The sequence below is a fragment of the Hoplias malabaricus genome, chromosome X2 (assembly GCF_029633855.1).
Source record: "Hoplias malabaricus isolate fHopMal1 chromosome X2, fHopMal1.hap1, whole genome shotgun sequence".
NCBI lineage: Eukaryota > Metazoa > Chordata > Actinopteri > Characiformes > Erythrinidae > Hoplias > Hoplias malabaricus.
Genome location: NC_089819.1, coordinates 39887969 through 39908917, shown reverse-complemented (window position 1 = coordinate 39908917; position 20949 = coordinate 39887969). Strand labels below are relative to the sequence as shown.

At 37.9% G+C, this 20949-nt stretch overlaps 1 protein-coding gene across 1 annotated transcript; it reads left to right on the top strand.

Annotated features, from left to right (window-relative positions):
- The first annotated feature begins 354 nt into the window (after nucleotides 1–354).
- On the top strand, nucleotides 355–18307 carry LOC136676428 (ribosome biogenesis protein SLX9 homolog). The gene is made up of 6 exons (XM_066653436.1): nucleotides 355–685; nucleotides 1468–1591; nucleotides 13714–13782; nucleotides 15398–15554; nucleotides 16373–16444; nucleotides 17154–18307. The coding sequence occupies exons 1-6, from the start codon at nucleotides 482–484 to the stop codon at nucleotides 17272–17274; spliced, it is 747 nt and encodes a 248-aa protein (XP_066509533.1). The 5' UTR covers nucleotides 355–481; the 3' UTR covers nucleotides 17275–18307.
- Nucleotides 18308–20949: the final 2642 nt, after the last annotated feature.

Genomic DNA, 20949 nt, shown 5'->3' with positions numbered 1-20949 from the left:
CCTTTTTGCTTTGAACTGTGTTCCAATTTAAACGGATGGATTTAGACAGGCCAAGTTTTTTATGTCATAAACCTAGGAAATATGTCCTGAGTAAGCTACAGACGAATGGTGGGGGGGTGGGTGGAGACGTAAGAGCTAATTGCATATTTATAGACCTGCACATACTGGAGAAATGAAGGAAGTCAATTTCAAGGCTTTAGATCATTTTTTCTGCGAAATACGTTTCATTATATATGTAAACAACATATAAATTATTGTTTATGCATTCTTTAAAATTATGTTGGTACAAAAGAAGCCCTTATTCATATAATGTATGATACGGGCCCTTTAACGGTACCAAAGTGGAACTGATGTCGGTCAGTCCTCTCCGGACGATTTTAGATGTTGCTCTCAGTGAAACGTGAAAAACCAAAACAAAGCACGCGGTTTAAAAAAGCAGATACAGATTTTTTCCGTTTGATATTTGAAAGTCATAGCAGAAATGGTGGGGAAAATAAAGAGAGCTCGACAGAAGCTCCACCACGGGGCAGTGAGGATAGAGACAGAGAATTGCTCTCCAGCAAAACTCGAGAAGACGCATTTAAATGTCCAGTCTAAAGAGTTAAAACCTATTATAAAACCTCCAGTTCTGCCAGGACTACAGAATTATGTACCAAAACCAACTGGAAACCCTCAGGACTTGAAGGTAAACAGATATGCAGTGTTACCTGTATTTAATTTTCCATTCCGCCTAAAATTATAAGGCTCCAATGTGTCATTTAATGTCGAACGGAACATTTTCAGGTGCACAAAATATTGGGTGATAAATTATGCACAAATAGACAACTTAAAGTATTTGGACAGCTATTTATTGGTGTGTGGAAGTAGAAGGGGGTGTTTTTAGTAGATTGTCCATTTTGTGGATGTAGACTGATGTTGTTTATTATAAAGTGGGCAGTGTGTGAAAGTAGGCTGTTGCCAGTGTGGACATAGAAGAGTTTTCCCAATAATTTATACAGATGTGTATGGTGTTTCTTAAGTTGCCAGTGAGTGCACGTAGCAGAGTATTTTTTAGTTTGTCCCTAATAAACTGCCATAGTGCTGCTGTAGAAAGGCAGGGGTTCTAAGCGGTGAGTATAAGTAGAAGGGGTGTTTATAATAAAAAGGGTGGTGTATCGTGACATGTTTCCAATAAAGTGGGTAGTGAGTGGAAGCTGAAAGGGGTCTTTCCAATGAAGTAGCGAGCGTGTGAAAGGGTGAGTGTTTGTAATACATTGTCCAGCAAAAGGTCTTTGTTTTGCCAAATACATATCAGTTTAATACAGCATTACCAACATTTTTCCAAAGTTAAGGCATGTCCATGATGTGCAGACGTCCACATACATTTGATCATGTACTGTATTAATAATGACACAAAATGGAGCAAATTCTGTTTTTAAATGTGGCCAAGTGACCGTTTGAATTTTTCTTCAATTTCTTATCCAAAAGGCCTTTAACTTCCCAAAGGGAATATTCGCTGACACCACAATCACTCCAGATGTTTTGGTCCAGACTCTGAAGGTGAATGAACCTTCTCCAGTTGCAGCCAAGCTAACAGCAGAAGAACCTAAAGGTGAGAGATTTTTTTTTTCTTCGTAACAAATGGAAAGTCAGTTGCAGCAATTGGTATAACATCCTGGATAACATGGCTGCTCTTTTTGTGGGAGACGTAGCATATCGTCACAACACATGCTCCACAAATGATCCACGACCAAATCACACACTGTTGAGGGTGTTTGCGTTCACACATACTGCTCTGTAACATTTCTGGGTTTCCATGCATGTGTGACAGTGACGATATATTTGATAACATGTATCCTCTGTATCACACCACTGTATATCCTGGATGCGGAGCAAAAAATTAACAGTAAATAATAATGATGATAGTAACAATAAAAATATTAACTGTTGATTAAATATACAAATATTGCTAATAATTCTCAAAGCTCAATCGAATATTTTTCCCTGACAGCACTATATAATTACTGCCCTTCCACAAAATAATGTTATAATCTCTGTGCCTGACTCAGGAGATGATGAATATAAAAATGCTGAAAGAACATTGTTGCAATTAATAAATGACTTGGCTCAGTTAGGCTAGGAAGGCAGTCCTGTAATAGCTCAGTAATAGAACTTTTTTAAAAACAAACAAACAAACCAGGATCCCTCCATGTGTGTGAGGATTGTGAATTTTCTTTAGAAAAACTCCTGTCTGTTCTTTGTAAATTATGTCTTTATATAAAGTCATACATTTTCTGGAAACGTTATTTGCTATCTGATAAATAAGAAGCTACAGTTTGAAAATAAATAACACCATCTGACTTTTTACAACATTTTTGCTTGTGCTTAGACAACATTCTATTTTGTTGTTGTTGTTGTGTTTAAAGGGACAGTACATGTTTGTTTGTGCTCTTAGAATACATTCATTTTTATTTATTTTTTTTTAAAGGGACAGTACAACATATTCATTCATTCATTCATTCTTTGTGTCTTACTAATTTATGAAAAATATGGTCCCTCTACTCTGATTCATAGAACATTTGTTTTCTTTTTGTCATATATTCAAAGAGAACTGTGGTTGATTAAAAAGCATAATTGACTGTTCCTGCTTTAAAACAATATAAGATACATTATATAAGCCAAATATAAGCTACATTTCTAGGCTGTATTCATACACCACTCCAACAGCCTACAATGACATAATAGACAAGAAAGGCTGTTTGGGCTATGTTACTGCAATGCTGTGGTCCCCAAACATATTCTGCAGTGCCCTTCTTTGGTGGATGACGATAATTGTGAGGCCCTCCACTCTGACACGTTATCATCATCATCATCTTTTCTGTTTATCCATTTCAGGGTCATGGACTGCGAAACGTCTTTTGCTTTAAAACTCTGCTGGAATTGATTTTAAACACTATAAATGGTACAAAACTAAAATTTCTTATATCACAAAACAAAACAATGTGACAAATAACGTCAGCACTGAAATGATTACATTACTATATTATTGAAGCCCTGTGAAGGACTGGCGCCCCCTCCAGGGTGTATTCCCGCCTTGTGCCCAATGATTCCAGGTAGGCTCTGGACCCACCGCGACCCTGAACTGGATAAGCGCTTACAGATAATGAATGAATATATATGTTATTTAATATCACCTGATTGTTAACTAAAAATAAACTAAAAACAGAACAGCAGACTTCAACCAACCCCACCCTCTCAAAACACACGCATTGAAACACACAATGAGTGCTGTCATTATAAGTTATTCCCACTAGAGGGCAGCAGCTATTTAGACATTATTGAGACCAACGTTTCTCTTTGAAGAAACTATCATTAATTTTTTTCACTGTATCAATTTATAAAACAGTCATTCCATTGAAACAATGTGACTTGGATGTATCAGAGATTTGGTTCATATTCTGTGCACAAAACAACATCCTGTGTGTGTGTGTGTGTGTGTGTGGGGGGGGGGGGGGGGTGTTTGAGGTTGGTTGAAGTCTGCTGTTCTATTTTTAGTTTATCTGTGGTATAAATAACTGATGCGTGAAATAGTTCAGCTGCATCACAGCACCACTGCCCTTCAGAGTGTGTGTGTGTGTGTGTTCTAGCTTGTAAGGGATGACTGTTCTTAGCATGATAGCCTTAAAGAGAGAGGAGCAAGCAAGAAGGGATAATGAGGACTAGAACATGAAGGAGACAAGGCAAAGAGACAAAAAAATAAAATATAAAAAGGATCAGAAGGAGAGAGTGAGAAAGCAGGGGGAGAAATAAGGAGTGAAAGACCTAAAGAGGGGACAGAAGGAGGGATAGAGTTGGAGGGGAAACAAAAAAAAGAGAAAGACATAGAAAGAGAATGAAAGACACCAACAAACAAATGGAAAAATGGAGAGATGAGATAAAAGAACAGTAAAAGAAAGTACATGAGAGAGTTTGTTTTATTTGACTTTTAAATTATTGAAACTGCAACAATTTTTTAAAAGTTTAATTAAGCAAAATTGTAAATGAGATTCTAAGATAAACCAGTGACATCACTGAGTGACATACTGTGTTGACAGCAATTAGAATCTTCTTGAAATCCAAATCAATGTGCAGTGATCAAGGATGACCCCTATTCACTCTGACCTTAACAAGGGTCACCACCTATGAGAGGTTTTATGTCCCAGTTTTGACCTTTTATTGATTAGTTTCAGCTACCAGTCACTACTTGGTAAATACAGGGATACAGTATTGGCTCTTATTTTTTAAACACAAATTAAAACTCCTTTATTCTAATCATAATCTCACCTCTGTGACCGCGAGTTTCCAACAGCTGGGTTAATATCCAAAACATTTGGATGTTAACACTAATGTTACTCACGATAAAGTAATGTGGATAGGAGAGAAGATGAAGGAGAGCTGAGGGAGGCTGGTAAAAGCTTGTGGGTGTGTATTATGAGACTCTGCTGTGCATGAGCCACCTGAAACATTATTGTTTATTTGAAAAATTCTTTTCCATTACTGTTTTGCATGTTTGCACTTTATGGATATTTTCCACATTTTCCACCTCATCTGAATGTGGGTGGTTCAGGTTTTATATGTGCATTTGTATAATTTGCAAAAGCCCAGTGGATGGAAAACCCACCAGTGATTTTATTTCCCTCTGAATTGGCTGGGTTTTTTTTTTGTGAAAATTAAAAGCTTGATGACCTGTTGGTTTATACTTTATTTAGTGATGATTTTAGTGTTTGATACCAAGCTCAGCAGTACTCTGGTGATTTTATGTCTACACATCTATACATATAGGTCACCAACTCTTAAAAAGGATGGTTATATTATAGAATGGTTATATAGAACCCTGAACACTTGAAGAACACTTTGAATCATAAAAAGCTTCTTCAGTTTGATGGAGAATGCGCTATAGATGGTTCTATATAGCACCTTTTAGAAAATATGACACCAAAAGATTCCTCTGTTGTTGCAAGTTTGATATCATAAAACTATATATTGGCAAAATATATAGTTTAAAAAGTGGCAAAAGAAGTCTTTGCTTCTTGCTGTATTTAGGCTCTTCAGACATATCAGACACCATTTTCTTGGTTTGGGAGCAACGCTTCAACTCTATACACTCCCGGGGAGGATATTTTCAGGAGCAATAAAGAAAATCAATTGACTTTTCTACAATGTGGGGCCAAATGGTTACTAAATCTGTGCCATACATTTCTGTTGATGTGGACCCATTAGACCAGTTACGTTTTTTTTTCAGTTTGCTGTGTTGCTAAAACAGGACCAGGAATGCACCTTATAATAATTTACTGTTGCCAGATGTGTCCAGTCTCACATTCCCATGTTCATCTAGTTGTAAATATCCTTTTAGACTTTTTGATTTTTCTTATTGTTATTTTAATTTATATACTGATATTTATGTTTACAGTAACTACTAGGTTTTTTTTTTCCTTTGTTACACCTTTTAATTACTGAGTACTTTACTGTCCCTTTATTGCTGTAAGACTTTGAATTTTCCCACCGTGGGAATAATAAAGAATTATCTTAATTTCATAGAATAAGAAAATTAGCATACTAAGTTGCACAATGGGACATAGAAATAAAATGCAAAATTAAAAAAAAATATATATATATAAAGGAACTGGAACTTGAGGCACAATTTGATGAAGATATGAAACCAATCAGTGGATCCCTACATCATTAAGCCCTTCCACCGAGCAGTCCTGTGGCCACAAGAACAGTTATTTAACCATCTTGAGAAACCCAGGCTCAGCCCATTTTATAAATATAGCATGCTGAACCGTGTCCATATGGGAAAGCCCCTAGAACAGTTAACCTCCATGCTCAGAACTGTTCAGCCCTGGCAATGATAGTGCTTTTCCACCAAAAAGGAACTGGAAGTGTTCCCGTTCACAAGCCTAATTTGGAAACGTTTGGCATGTTTGCACCAATATTATTGGGTCGTGAACCTGAAAAGTTTATTCCCAACTGGAGCCAGAGAAAAGTCGGTTCATCAGTGCAAACTGCGACTCCGTCCATGGGTATGTAGAGATAAAGAAGCTCCAGAAAGAGCTCAGAGGCTCAATTAAAGCTTTATATATATATATAAGAATCCAGAATTGAAGCAGTTGAAGATTCAATCTTACAGGCTCAGTAGAGAGCTGACAGTAATGCCAGCTACAGGTAGAAAGCTTTATTTTTGTGATGGATAGTTAGAGATAGGACATCACGTATTAGGAGAGAAAAAAAATTAATTTGCAAGGATCAAAAATCTATATTACCATAAAGTTATTATAATGGCACAGTGTAGCAATACATGTGACCTATTATATCCCTTTTACACAACTTAACTCCTAGGATCTTAATGAAAAGTTTTTGACAAGTTTTGGTCAAAATTACACAAGGGTCAAGGACCTCACTCTGTCTAAATTACCCTGTTCAGAGGCCTATTTTAGTGTGTGTTCTTTTAAATAATAAGGTGCCAGTGCTCATCCTACACCTGAGCGAAGAGCAATGAAAAGCTAGTGAGCAGAAGTTTTTGTTTTTCTCCATTTTGTTTTTCTACATTTCTCTTTGGTTCTCTATTTTCTCTGCTACTGTTATTTCTGTTTTATGCAGTTACCCCAGTCACTACACTCTTACTAAAAACCCAGTATGCTGCCGTGATTGGAGATGCTTGAATGTGGAAGCACCGTTTTCCATATAACATCAGCTTCTGAGCCATACAAATCAGAACAGCTTCTTGAGTCCCATGTTTTCTGTCCTAGAGAGTCCACAAAAACAGACTTGGTTGTTTTATTTCAAAGGTTGTTGGTGGATAGGCCATACTCCTAAATGTATGCTAAAAGTGCTAAATGTATTTTTAAACATCTCTTTAATGTTTAGTTCTATGTAATAGTGGTGCCCCCCCCCCCTTTCAGACCATTGACTTTAAACGTCTCTAATATCCAATCGATCTGACTGAGTCTCTGCTTTGACAGGAATGGGCTCTTTAATCGGAGATATCATTGTCTTGCCTTGACCCCGAAAAACCGCCTCCTTAACCCCTGCCACTTCTCAACTTCTCCTCTTTTCCTCTGAGAGGCAGAGGGATGAGGATAACAGGAGAAAAAAGATACAATGTTCTGTTCATCCTTAATTGAGCCGTGTCCATTTCTGCCAGCTTTTGGAAGACGATACCCTCTCTGGGCCGGATGTGTTAAAGGAGGGAGGGATTTTTTTCCCCTCATCCCTCACTCACTGCAAACAGACAGAGAGTGAGGGATGGGGCAGAGGTACGGTTTCTCTGATAGAGATGCTATCACGCTGCTACAGCACATTGAACACGTCTGTTTTTGCAGCTGCGGGTGATGGTGATGGAGAGATTCATCACTTTCTCCATTTATACTGCTGCTATGCATTTTATCGTTAAAGTGATAGTTCAGCGAAAAGCCTTACCCCAGATGTGGTCAGTCAGCCTGTTAGGCTAATTAGGCTAACAAGCAGTGAAAGCTAAATCATTATTTTAAAGACTCAATCTATCAGGTGGATTTTTATAATTTTTTTATATTCTGACGGTACATTTCAATTTCATATGTAAATACAAGCACTTCTCAGCCCCTTCAGGAAATTGCTCAGGAAATTACTTGTCTGTAACCACTTATCCAGTTGCGGTGGGTCCGGAGACCCACCTGGAGTCATTGGGCGCAAAGCAGGAACACAACCTTGGAGGGGGCTCTGGTCATTCACAGGGAAACACACAGACATACACACACACACACACACGTACAGGAACCAATGCACACACACACGTACAGGAACCAATGCACACACACACGTACAGGAACCAATGCACACACACACGTACAGGAACCAATGCACACACACACGTACAGGAACCAATGCACACACACACGTACAGGAACCAATGCACACACACACGTACAGAAACCAATGCACACACACACCTACAGAAACCAATGCACACATACACCTAGTTGCCAAACCACCTACAAACCTGTGTTGGACTGTGGGGGGAAACCCACATGGACAAGGATAGAACACACCAAACTCTTCACAGACAGTCACCTGGAGTGGGACTCGAACTAGAGAATATGTTTTATACTTTAGATTCTTCAAAGTAGCCACCTTTTGCTTTGACAGCCTTTGGTGGTCTCTCAATCAGCTTTATGAGGTCCTCACCTGGAATGGTTTACAGTGAACAGCTGTGGCCTCGTCAAGAGTTAATTTGTAGAACTGCCTTCTTAATGTGTTTGAGACCATAACTTGGGTGGTGCAGAGGCAGGACTGGTACAGTGAATAGCCCTAGAAATTCAGGCTGTTCAGGACATTGTATTATCATGGAAAACTCATTATTGCCTGTTCATAACAAACAGCATAGTACACTGTACTTGAATGACATTCACAGCAGCTTGTTTACTCAAGCAAATTGTGACCCTGACAATCTGACAAGATTACAATTTACTGTGACTTTTTTAATGTTACTGAATGCAAGCACTTAAGTAAAATAAGAGAAGTAACAAATACTTGAAGGAACAGGGTATTTATGTAGAAACACTTATATGGCTAAAATGTATGATTGATGAAACGGTGGTGTATTTAATGGAGGTCCAGTTACATCATCTTGTTTAAAATATTAAGCCAAACATATTGCTCTGGTGTTGTGGCTTTAATAAACTGGAGAGCTCATCCATTGTTGTGTAAAGTTAAACAACTATAATTTTCATGTTTTATGCAGAATTTGTGAGTGAACGTGTTGCCCTGTGAAGAAGTTTTACCCCCTCCAGGGTGTGATCCCGCCTTGTACCCAGTGATTCTGGGTAGGCTCCAGACCCACCGTGACCCTGAACTGGATAAGCGGCAATGAGTGAATGAATGTTTTTTGCATTATAACTGATGCAATGCAATATATATATATTTTTTTTACTTTTTGACAGGAAATATTTGAAAGTTGTAGAATAATTAAAGACATTTAAAAGTCTTATGTTACATCATGCTTTGCTTGCATGTCTGATGTCAGTACTAAAGAAACATAGATCTTTTAACTTTAATTTAATGTGCTCAAACATATTTTTATCCTACACTGATTTACAATGCATTTAATGGTCTCAGGCATTGTCAGTGCTACCTGGTATTTAATTATAGTCATATACAAGATAAGATATAAAATATCCTATGCTGATCCATTAGAGCTTCACATAGGGCCCACAATACACTCTTCCTTCCTGCAGCCACCAAAATTCCTCAACACTAAGGTTGCTGTGGCCGTTTATGATCTGATCAGCAACCGGCTATCCTTAACAGCTATGGTTACTCATTGAGCCCATCACACGAGTACCCAACCAGCCACTGTATCACTAACTCTTCACAGGGGTCATCAGGCAGGCACCTCCTCTCATTAGTGTTTCACTGAATTAAGCCCACCACACCTCCAGAAGGCTCAACAGTGGTGTCCCAGACCCACCCCCCTCCAAGCCAGCTTTACAGTCCTACCTTACGCTTTACCATCAACCAACATAAATACACACTGGCTTCCCTGGTGACTAAGGCTGTACCTAGCCCCACTGGCACCGTTAATGCACGCTCAGTGCCACCATTTCCATGTCAACTTTACATGCTACGTCACCAACAATCCCAATAGATAGACAGATACTTTATTGATCCCAAAGGAAATTTAGCAATGTTGTTGTTAATTTACACTATGTTGATATCAAACAGGAGTTAGATTTAGATGCACCAACTGAGCAGTATTAATGGTGTTGAAAATTTAGGCCAAGGGGTTTTTTTGTTGAATAAGTTGACAGGGTCATTAACAGGACTACTCATGGTTTTATTTAAATACTGTAGGACTAGAAATACATAAAATATAGAAATTCCAGAAGTTTGGCATGATTGTAATTGTAATTTGGCTATGATAATTTCAGAGGGAATTTTACATCCCAATCCCAGAACACCCCCACTTTTGAAAAGCTTGATACACCCCTGCCCGGTGCAACTTTCCGTATGTGCCCAAGCAATCCAGTCTGGCTACCACTCTGCTCTGGTCCCACCACTATATAATGTTACACAGTTCTGCCACAAAATATTGTAGTCTTTGAAAAAGTCATCAAGGGCTTTAAATATCTCTGCACCTGTAGTTTGCCCTGGAAGTGGTTTGCACATAGCACTACTATCCTTGTTTGACACAAATGTCAACAGTTGCACATCATTGGTAATATCTGTTGTCTATTTGAATCAAAAAACTTGCACTGATTAAAGTTTCTCTATCAGCTGCTCTTTCACGTCAGTGGCCATTTCGTCAATTCTTTGCCCAGTTGTGCTATCTGACAATATAATAGTTTTTAATTTGTTACAGACCAAATTAATTTGTTTTGCATGTTCATGGAGTTGCACAATGCAAATTGTTTTTTGCTAGCAGCTGAGTTCCACCTGCTTTGATAATTTCAGTGCATTTTCACTAACATTTGCCCTCTTTCTCATGAGAGACAGCTGTCCTTTGATAGCACACAATGTCCATCACAAATACTCAATAGGTTTTTCATTCAAATAACCGATGCATCTCCATATGTAGCAGTAGTTTTGAAGGCTACGTGGCAATTTTTACAGCAAAAAAACACAGTGGTACCTCTTCTCCAGCTCTGTCTGTTACTGTAAATTCATATTTGATGTAAAATATTCATTGTTCTTTCTTTTTCGTCTTTCCCTGAGTTTTACCATTTCATCTGAAGATGTAACTTTTCCTGAACAGTACGCAGCATCAGAGGTTAGTTCCTCTGTAGTGGCATTTCTCCCTTTCCTCACCAAGTACCAATCCATGCTGACTAGCAAACTTCACTAGTAACAAATAGCTACCTCAGCTTTACAGTACACCACTCCAAATTCAACTTCATTCATTCATTCATTCATTCATTATCTGTAAGCACTTATCCAGTTCAGGAATGCTGTGGGTCCAGAGCCTACCTGGAATCATTGGGAGCCAGGTGGGAATATACCCTGGAGGGGGTGCCAGTTTTTCACAGGGCAAATTCAGCTTCACAAAAATATATTACCTAAAAATGATTACCTAAACTGAATTGTGTATATAGCTATCTGCTTTTGCTTGCTAGTTAATTCGCTAGTTAATTCGCCGTGAACAGGCGATATGATATGACCTACACAACTTTACTTGAATCTGCAGGGCTTCTTTGCTTTTCCACTGGCCAAATCTGGTACCTGGAACCAGGTAAGTTTTCAGTCCCAGCTTGCTCAGGGTTCCAACCGTGCCGAGTACTAGATGGTGAGGTGTAAACCCTACAGACCACTAATTGGCCAGAGAGACGTGTCTATCACCACCAAATGAAGAGCTCATTCAAATTCAGCACAAACTCTTGGCTTGTAAAATCTCTTAAGTTACAGCTGATGGCTGATGAAAATTTCCAGTGAAACCCGAACGTGCAACAAGTAAAACTGATCTGGGGCATGGAGTGGTGTTCAGTCCAAAAACTAAAACAACACGTGAATACACAATGATTAAACATCGCCTAACTTTACCACTGCTGCTGTTGTGGTTTTCAAAGCCAGCAATTACTTTTAGAGATGGGGTTTTGCAGCATTACTGGTTCCATGTTGCGGGGGAGCCCTGCCAGTGGAAAAGTGACAAGCTTTAAGAGAGCCAAGTCTAGTTAAGTCATGTAGAGCCAGACCCATGTGGTGGAAAAGCACCATAACACTGCATTGACAAAGTTCAGTTGATCTATCTGTTTGGTGCAGGGATAAGGTTGAATCTCCGCTCGTTTTTTCAGTATTTGCATTAAATTCTTTATTCATTCAGATCCCCAAATCATCTGAAAATGTTTAGAAAAATAAATAAAATTAAATAATTTTCAAATAGTATTTTCACTGATTAAACTGGATAGCATGTCACAGACCACCAACATTGCAGCAACCACTGGTGGAAAACCCCTGATTCAGATCAATATTGCTACAGCACAGACTGCTGAATAAGTTCTGGCTGGCTGTTATAGATGGTGTCAAAACACTGTGAACTGCAGCTTACTGTCTAAAGGGGCTGTGCCCACTGCTGATATCACCTACACTGAGCATAAGGGCATCAACCTGGATTATGGCGCAATGAAAGAAGGTGGCCTGGTCTACTTTTCTTTCATATCATGCAGTGGCCTGGGTCTGTATGTGTTTTTTCCAGAAGAGGCACACCTGAATGCACTGTGGGAAGATTTATAGCAGACAGATACAGTGGGATGCTCTGGTCAATGTTTTCCTGGGAAACCTAGGGTCCTGGCATTCATGAGGATGCTAGTTTGACATGTAACACCTACAGAGTGGGCCATTTATATGGATACACTTTAATAAAATGGGAATGGTTGGTGATATTAACTTCCGGTTTATGGCACATTAGTATATGGGAGGGGGGAAACATTTCAAGATGGGTGGGGACCATGGCAGCCATTTTGAAGTCGGCAATTTTGGATCCAATTTTTGTTTTTTTTCAATGGGAAGAGGGTCATGTGACACATCAAACTCATTGGGAATTTCTCAAGAAAAACAATTGGTTTTAAGGTAACGTTATTCATTCATGAATCAACTTTTTAATATATAATATAACTTTTTGTAAACTTTTTTAGGGACTATGCACCCAAGTTTTTCACTTACCTTACACCTGTGTGATGTGATGTGACAATAAACCTGATTAGACTTGATTCCAGCCTATTTTACTGAAAAGTGCTTTAATTGAAAATTTAAAAATTCATTCATTTTCTGTAACAACTTGTCCAGTTCAGTGTTGCGGTGATTCACAAACTTTAAAATGAAAGCTTTTTTTAAAACCAGATTTTTCAAAATGCTGCTAAACCTGTAGCCTTTTTTTAAATTAGGAATATTTTGGTCTAAAGAAATCTTGTGCATAATTTGTGTTTTTTTTCTTTCCTGAACAACTGAACGTCACCTTTATCCTAGTACCAAGCCTCTGGTTGATTGAACATGAAGGCGTCCACTGTCTGGGCAGCATGGGAACTGTTATCTTAAAACGCACACACACAATTGGACTATTAGAGAATCACATTGTAAATTGTAGTTCAATGCATATGCTCTTGTATCATTAACAACCTTGAAACAACACACGTACATTCCATTTGACCCACTCTTTAGGCCTGGTTTATTTTAAAATAGCAAGCAAGCACTCACACACGTATCCTGAGAACTGTATTGTGGTGGTAAGGAGGCTGTTGTAGCTGATAGTGGAACTCCATCCGGGAGCAGGAAGTTACACACAGCTACAATAACACAAGCTACACTAATCACTACACACAACTATGTACTTGCATGCTATAGTCTGCTTCTCATATCCACCAAACCGTCCCACACACACAGACACACTTCCCTCTATCAGTCAGAGCTGATCCTCTTTTTCCACTTGAACTATCCCATTTACAAAAATCCAGACAAAATATTCCAATTAATGTATAATTTAGTCATGACTTGAACAGAAAATAATAGGTTAAACTAAAATATGTAGATGAAATTAACATGATTTTGCGTCAAACTGCAGTGTTTTACATACTGATGATAATGCTTTAAATATAAATGAGAAACTCATACTATTGAAATGTAGTCAATTGTTTTAGTGCTCTTTTCTACTGCTCTGTTTCTGAACCCCAGACAGATTGTGTTAGTGTTGCAGACTTTATGATTTATATTTAACATTTCTTGTTTTCTCAGGTCAAGAGGAGAAGAAACAGCAGTCAAAGAAAGAGAAGATGAAGGAGAGAAGAGAGCGGTGGCTTAACAGTGAGTTTTCTCTTTCTTTCTCATATTGGAAGTATACTGAAACATTTCTTTGTTACACAGGGATGAGGGATGTACGGGTGCTGAAGGCATAAATTAAGACTTGTATAGTTACCTAAAATGTATAATTCTAAAATGGCAGTAACATTTTGAGCCATAAATATTTGGAAAATTAAACTATTTGATTGTAGTGGTTGCATTTGTCAGTTTATTAAAAAAAAATTATTTGATTCAAAAGTTCTCACACAATGTTCTCCCCATTCATTAGAAGTTACCAATCCCAATTACACACAATACTTTTAAGCTCTGAGGGTAAGGCGCACATTCCCTATGAGATGTGCAGAGCATACTACTGTTTCTTTTCAAACTGCTGCTAACAAAATACCACTGACCTATACATATACTGATCTATATATGCTTGAAGGAAAAGCAGATCCACTCAGTGGATCAACAGTCTCTCAATGAAAGCACTTAGACCACTAAACCTGGTGCAATTTTATATTTCTAAAACCATTAAAGCTGAAAATATAAAAAAGCAATTAAATACATAAATGCATTTTGAAATATCTTAATATTTTTTTTTACTTTATAGCAGTGAATTAAATTGCAATATCTTACCAAAAGAAACAGTACTCAATACAGAATGCAGTCAGCATTAGACAGAAAGACCAGCTGGTCTAGATCTATTTAATAAAAAAAAAAAACTCAAACAAAAACATTGTACAAAAAAAATTTAAAAATCAGATATCTATAAAATATAATTCAGTTGTTTGGGGAAAATATCAGAAATATTAATGTGAGTACTTTTATTTGGTCATCTTTGTTATTTATAATGGCAGTTCCTTGTAGAGTTTTACCTGCATTATTATTAGGTATTATATTAACTAATTAATTATTGATATGATGAGGTGCATTCCAGTTATTCTGTCGTCTCTGATGACTCTTTGTTTTCAAATTGCGTCTTGGTGTCTGCAGGGTTATTTAGCTCCATGTCTCCTCTGTTGCCGTGGGAAACTGAATCTGCTTGGCCAATCAATGCCCAGAGTAACACTAGCCTGGATGGTGATTATAATTAGGTTTTAATGGAGATTCAGACTCTGCAAGGCCATACAGCTGTTAAAAACTTAGCCAAAAGTATTGATCAGTCTCTGCTATGGTCTGAGGACACAATGCTGGGGCAAGAACTTAATGACCTCTGCGTGTCTATTGTTAGCTTCAAATCAAATTTTGAGAAAATGGAACACACATGTCCAGATTTGTTCCAGTTTGGAACACCTAAGCGAGAATAATCATCATAAATGGGAATGACAATAATTTTTTAATAAATAATTATATAAATAAATCAGCAATATTATAAACTTATGGCCTGTGCAAAAAGTTATGGTACATTTTTAAGTGTCAAGCTCAAAATATCAGTATAAATTGTGTAAATCGCTTCCTCGCGCGCGCACACACACACACACACACCACACACAAGCAAACACACCTAAAGAGAATGACAGGACAAAGAGAGGACAAATATATTCTCTTGGTCTTCAAGTTTTCTGGTTTCTAGGATTCTGCTGGCATCGCTGGAGATCAGCGTGTGTAGTAAATGTGCAGTGTGTGTGTTATTTAGAGATCAGTGCATTTAAAGTGTCTCGTGAGCAGCAGTCGGCGCTTAAACGGAGGCAGTCGACTCCAGTGGTAGGCGATATGAGGGTCCTCGTCGATGCTCTTCCAGAGCTCTCGTCCATCACAGAAAACACTACTCTGACACAAAGGAGAAAGCAAGGGTAAACTACACAACTCTCTCTTTCTTTCTCTCTCTCTCTCTCTCTCTCTCTCTCTCTCTCTCTCCTCTTAAATAATATTCTCACTGACTTCTCTGAGTTGTTTTCTTCTCTTATCTTTTAGCACATTTTCTCTTTCTCTAATCTAATATTCAAATCAAGTGATTACCTTGAATACAACAAACAGGAAAAAATTTTAAATTGTAAAAAAGTCTCATAACTTCATAAGCAGTTCATGCTTAAGTTCTTATTTTTGCACTGATGAACTCTTTTCCAAGTTTAAAATATTTTGTCCATTTTAGTTAATCTTCTCTGCAATTCTGAGCTTGATCATAGGGTTTAAATATTTCATTTGTTTTAACAGAACTGTGTTCTAATATCATAATTCATCCTCTCAGTCTAAACACTTCACACAGCAGGAAACATCTGATTTTTATAATGTTACACAAGCTGAATATATATCTGTGTATATTGTCATAAGAGAAATTAATCCAGAAATATAACCAGTGCAAATCAAACGTGGAGTATTTCAGTGCTCTAGGAGGTGATGGATTCTGAGTAGGAAGCATGTATGTGGCTAGTTAGAGGCACACACATATGCCTTTGAATTCCTTTATTTTCTATTTCCCTTTGTCTTCTCTTCTTTATTTCTTCTCTGCTAAGTTCTTTATTTTTGTCTTTTCACTTTTGTCAAACAAATTATAAAACAAATAGGTCTCATACTGTGTGATAAATTTGTTTTATAATGACACCATTTGTGAGTGACGCCATAGCTCCATGCTTTCTACATTAAAACTGGTCTCTCTCTTGGTCTCTTTCAGTCCAGTCAAGAAAAGGAAAGCTGAGCCCACAGACTATTTCCGCATGAAGCAAGGACAGAAAAGAAAATTACTGTAAGGAAGAATTACATTAAAACTTCTTGATGCTTTTACGTCATTGATAAATATGATAACTTCTGCCTAAATCTGCTTTTTTCCCCTCAAACTGTGTTGAACAATTATGTAATTTTTAAAAACGTCATTACGTGGTTTCTTGCACTGTATCACACACCTATCTATAAACACGGACTCTTCTCTGTGCTGCATACTTTTTGCTACTTTTGGAATCACTCTTGACAAATTATTTATCGCCTTTTTACACCCTGTATTATAAATGAATTCAGTCACTCATTATGTTTACATACACTGTCTGTAATTTCTATAGACAAACATGAAAGGAAAGAGACACACTGGAGGAGCTGCACATGAGCCTAAGGTCAACAAGCCCATAGTCAAACATATGTCAAAGGAGTATGAAGTCCCTGATCAATTGTCTGTGTACTCTGGGGTGGTGGAGCACTGTCCAGTAACTTTTGGCTCCTGAACTAGTAATCTATGGAGTCTTTGCAAAAATTTAAGAGAGATCAAATAACTAAATATTTGAATTATTGCCATCTGAGAAGTCATATTACGTGTGCAAAATGCCCTCAGTTATAGACATATTCAAAATAATTTACTCATCCATATAAATAGCACAAATAAATGGCATTCAGATGGTAAAGGCCATAGCTTATCCCTCAGCTCATTTGAATGGACGATTGTTTTTTTTTTGTTTTTTTTTCAGGGAGACAGAAATGTCCCGTTTCAAGCGGATGATGAAAGACCCCGCTTTCAAGGCCAACCCACTCGCTGTGATTGGAGAACACTTGAGGAAAAGCCTCCGACAGGAAGATGAACAGAGTTAATCCCAAAAACAACTTACCAGACTGTTCTATACACAACAGCCTAGTGGGACAAATGTCCAATGTACTCAACGACTCTGAAACCTAATCTGTAACTTTTAAAGGAGCAATTGGTCATTTTTAACAGCCAGCGATAACAATCAGTACGAATCAATGTGGTTGTGTATTTTGCATCTTTTTTCTAAAAAGAGTCTATTTATTTAATAGTGTCTGATTGAATTAGATGGATATCTATGGATATGAGTTTATGCTCTATAGAGTGGGTTCCCCACATGTGGTTAGCCATGATTAAAATGGTTTTAGAATACAATCGCTGATACACCAGGCCTCTATGTTTTAGTATAAAGACGGTCTCAAGTGAAGAAGTATCATTGGAGAAAATAACTGATTGCTCTTTTAAGACATATATAAATACCCGCAATATTCAACACAACAACTTAATTTAGAGGAGAAATCTTTTCATAGATTGATTCTGTAAAGAAATATTTTCCCAGCATTTATTTAATGTCTTATTCTGGTTTTCTTTTGGGGGTGTTCTTTCATCATTTCTATGTTAATGAGGGGTTGAGGTTTTCCATGGTCTCCATGTTCAATTCAGATTAAAGAAACTACATAATACTCATTCTGTTGCACTGTGTGAAGACCATGCTTGTGCCTTTTGCCTTTTTAAATAATGTACACATGATTCGAAACATGACTCACTCGCAGAGCTTCACCCAGGACCCCTCCGGAGGGATTATTTATCCTGGCTGGTTTAAGGATGCCAAAGGATCCCCCAGGAAGCACTGGAGGAAACGTCTGGGAGCAGAGATGCCTGCGGTCCTTTGTTTGCCCCATTTCCAACACAGTCCTAAATTTAGGCCTAAAAGGAAAAGAAAATGGGCGGCATGATGGTGCAGTGTCACTGGCACACAGTTCCAGGATTCTGGGCTTGTGGGTTCAAACCCTCCCTCAGGTATCTGTCTGTGAGCAAGTTTGATGTGTTCTTTCAATATCAGTGCTGGTTTTCTTCAGGTGCTCTTCCAAAGTCTAAAAACACATTTTGGTAGGTAGATTGTCTATTGTAGTGTTTCCATATGTGTGAATGGGTAAATATGTGATGCTCTATGATGGTCTTGCAACCTGTCCAGGGCTTGTTCCTGCTTTGGCCCAGTAATTTCAGGTAGATGCCAGACATACCGTGACCCTAAGCAGTAGAAAGCAGTTACAGATTATGAATAAATTAATGAAATGGGAAAAAGTTGATTATTTATTTGAATTAAAGGGACATCACCAATATGGCAGACCTGTTCTGAGAAGAATTAACTGGTTATTAAGGGTTTACGAAGCCGTTCTCAAACAAATGATTTGATTGTACACGTTTATTTGCTACTTGTTTGTAAGGGTTATTTCTTAGTATGAAAAACATTCACTAAAATCTTGATTTACATCAATGTCCAGCCTTTATTGGTACGAGGTGCAGATTTCCAAGAGGTTTTCAGTCACAGAGTAGCTGCTCTGATGCCCTGTTGAGCTTCTGGCAGATTATATATGAGCAAAGCAAATGCAATCAATACAGTACAGAGTGGGCGAGAGGCCATTAGCTTTCATTAATAAACCATCAGCGAGAGAGAAATGTGTTCACAGAGCAATAAGAGCCCTGTCGCAAACTCAGTTTAAAAAGAAAAAAAATTTTTCAATAAGTGACCCTGAGTGTAATGGACTGAGATGGATTTCTGAATATTTATTTAATGTTTCCATATCATGAGAGACTCATATTTCTAATTTCTTTTCAATTTCCTAACCCTATATAATGTTGCATAATCTATCAATACATACAAGTTAAGCTCAAAAATAACATCCATTGTTTTTATGTCGCAATATCATCGCATGTGGTGGTGTTTGACAGCACAAAGACATACAGATATCATTTATATATATTAGTTTTATTGCTCTGTGAGGAGGTGTGTTTGGCGTGTCTGTGTGGGTTTCCACGATCCAAAAACACGTTGGTAGGTGGATTGGCTACTCAAATTTGTCCATAGGTGTGAATGTGTGAGTGTATGTGCTTCCCCGTGAAAGACTGGCGCCCCCTCCACGGTGTGTTCCTGCCTTGCGTCTACTGATTCCGGGTAGTGGCTCCGGACCCACCGCGCCCCTGACCCTGAGGCGGTTACAGAATGAATGAATGCCTTTGTTTTAATGCTGTAAATAAAAATAATATATTTTGGCAATTTAGTGCACAGTTTCTATTTATTTGTGTTTTTTGTTTGACATATGGCACAATAACAACCATAATATACTCACAAGTTTATTTTTTATTAATGATTAACAGTAAGGATTAGGGTATGTATCCTGCTTATTAAATGTTTGTTTTAGTATTACACAGATTGTAAAACATTCACCATAGACCAGATGTATTGCTCACTGACTGAATAAAAAGCAACATTCAATCCCCAAAGGGGCAATCCTTATAGGTCACGTTCTCTGAAGTGATGGAGCATCCATTAAACCAACCTCATCAGTAACTGACAAATGTTCTTGTGGCTGAATCTCTACAAATGCTCACAGTTTCGACATCTGTTGTAAAGTTTTCTCAGAATAGGGGAGATTAGTGCAGCAAAGAGGATCAAACCCCTGAAAAACACTCGAAACATTGTACGAGTGGGTTTCCCGAGACTTTTGGTTATGTGGTATAGGTATAATAAAGTGATTACTGAAAAATAGATGTTAATCCACATAAGCATCACGCGAACTATCGCTTTAATCAGCAGTGTCGTTCATCTTCCCTGTCAAAAAGCGACTCTCCAATATGAGTCCGAGGAGCGGAAGCTCCGCCCAATTTTTGGCCAATCACATGAAGCGTGTGTGTGTGGTGGAGTGTGTGTGTATGAATGTGTGTTAGTGAGTGTGAGTGAATGGCTCGTGGCAACATAAAGCTGAGAGAACGAACAAAGCTCCCTTGTTTTCTCTTATTTTTATGCTAATACTTTATTTACATTCTTTTGTTTATATTTCTGATTCACTGTTATTAATTCACCTGGCGCGCGAGGACGGAGGAGGAGCGCGCGTGTGTTTTATTCCCTCAGGAATCCGCTCGAGCTCTGAGAAGCGTGGGTAACCGAACGCCGTGGTTTGTGTCTTTTGTAATTTACTCTTATATTTCCAGGCTGGAGATAACAGACCGTATATAACAGCTTTCGGCTTCAGTGTTACAGCACTAATCCTGCCATTTAAGCTCGTGCCTTTTTATTTAAGGTGGTACTGTGGTATTGTAATGAAGGGATGGTGGTGTTTGAACATTTATATCAGTTTTCTCAAAATTGCTGCTATTTATCTATATTTGTCACATTTTAAGTCTTTCCCTCCCATAAAATCCCCATATTGTCAGAGTTATCAATAAGGTATATTGCTTCAGAGCAAAATAAAAGCACTACATTATGCAGGCAAATAGCCAGACTGGCCTACAAATATATTTAAGATTCGTGTTATTTCTTATTAGTTTACTATGTATTGGATTTTTATATTGCTTGATGCAAATGTTCATTGGTGTTATTAATAGGTGTAATAATATTGGTGGCTGTCATTATTTGCTCCTACTGCTTCTACGCATGGTGTTAGTTATAATCATTTTATGATTATTAGGCTTTTAATTTGCAAAAATTAATACACGTATTTTGACCACTACTACTAATGATC

What these genes read in the sequence shown, in the direction of transcription:
- LOC136676428 (XM_066653436.1), top strand. Translation starts at nt 482, where the DNA reads ATGGTGGGGAAAATAAAGAGAGCTCGACAGAAGCTCCACCACGGGGCA. An exon ending in AAGAGAGCGGTGGCTTAACA is followed by an intron (nt 13,783 to 15,397) that starts GTGAGTTTTCTC and finishes TGTGTTATTTAG; the next exon opens with AGATCAGTGCATTTAAAGTG. An exon ending in GGACAGAAAAGAAAATTACT is followed by an intron (nt 16,445 to 17,153) that starts GTAAGGAAGAAT and finishes TTTTTTTTTCAG; the next exon opens with GGAGACAGAAATGTCCCGTT.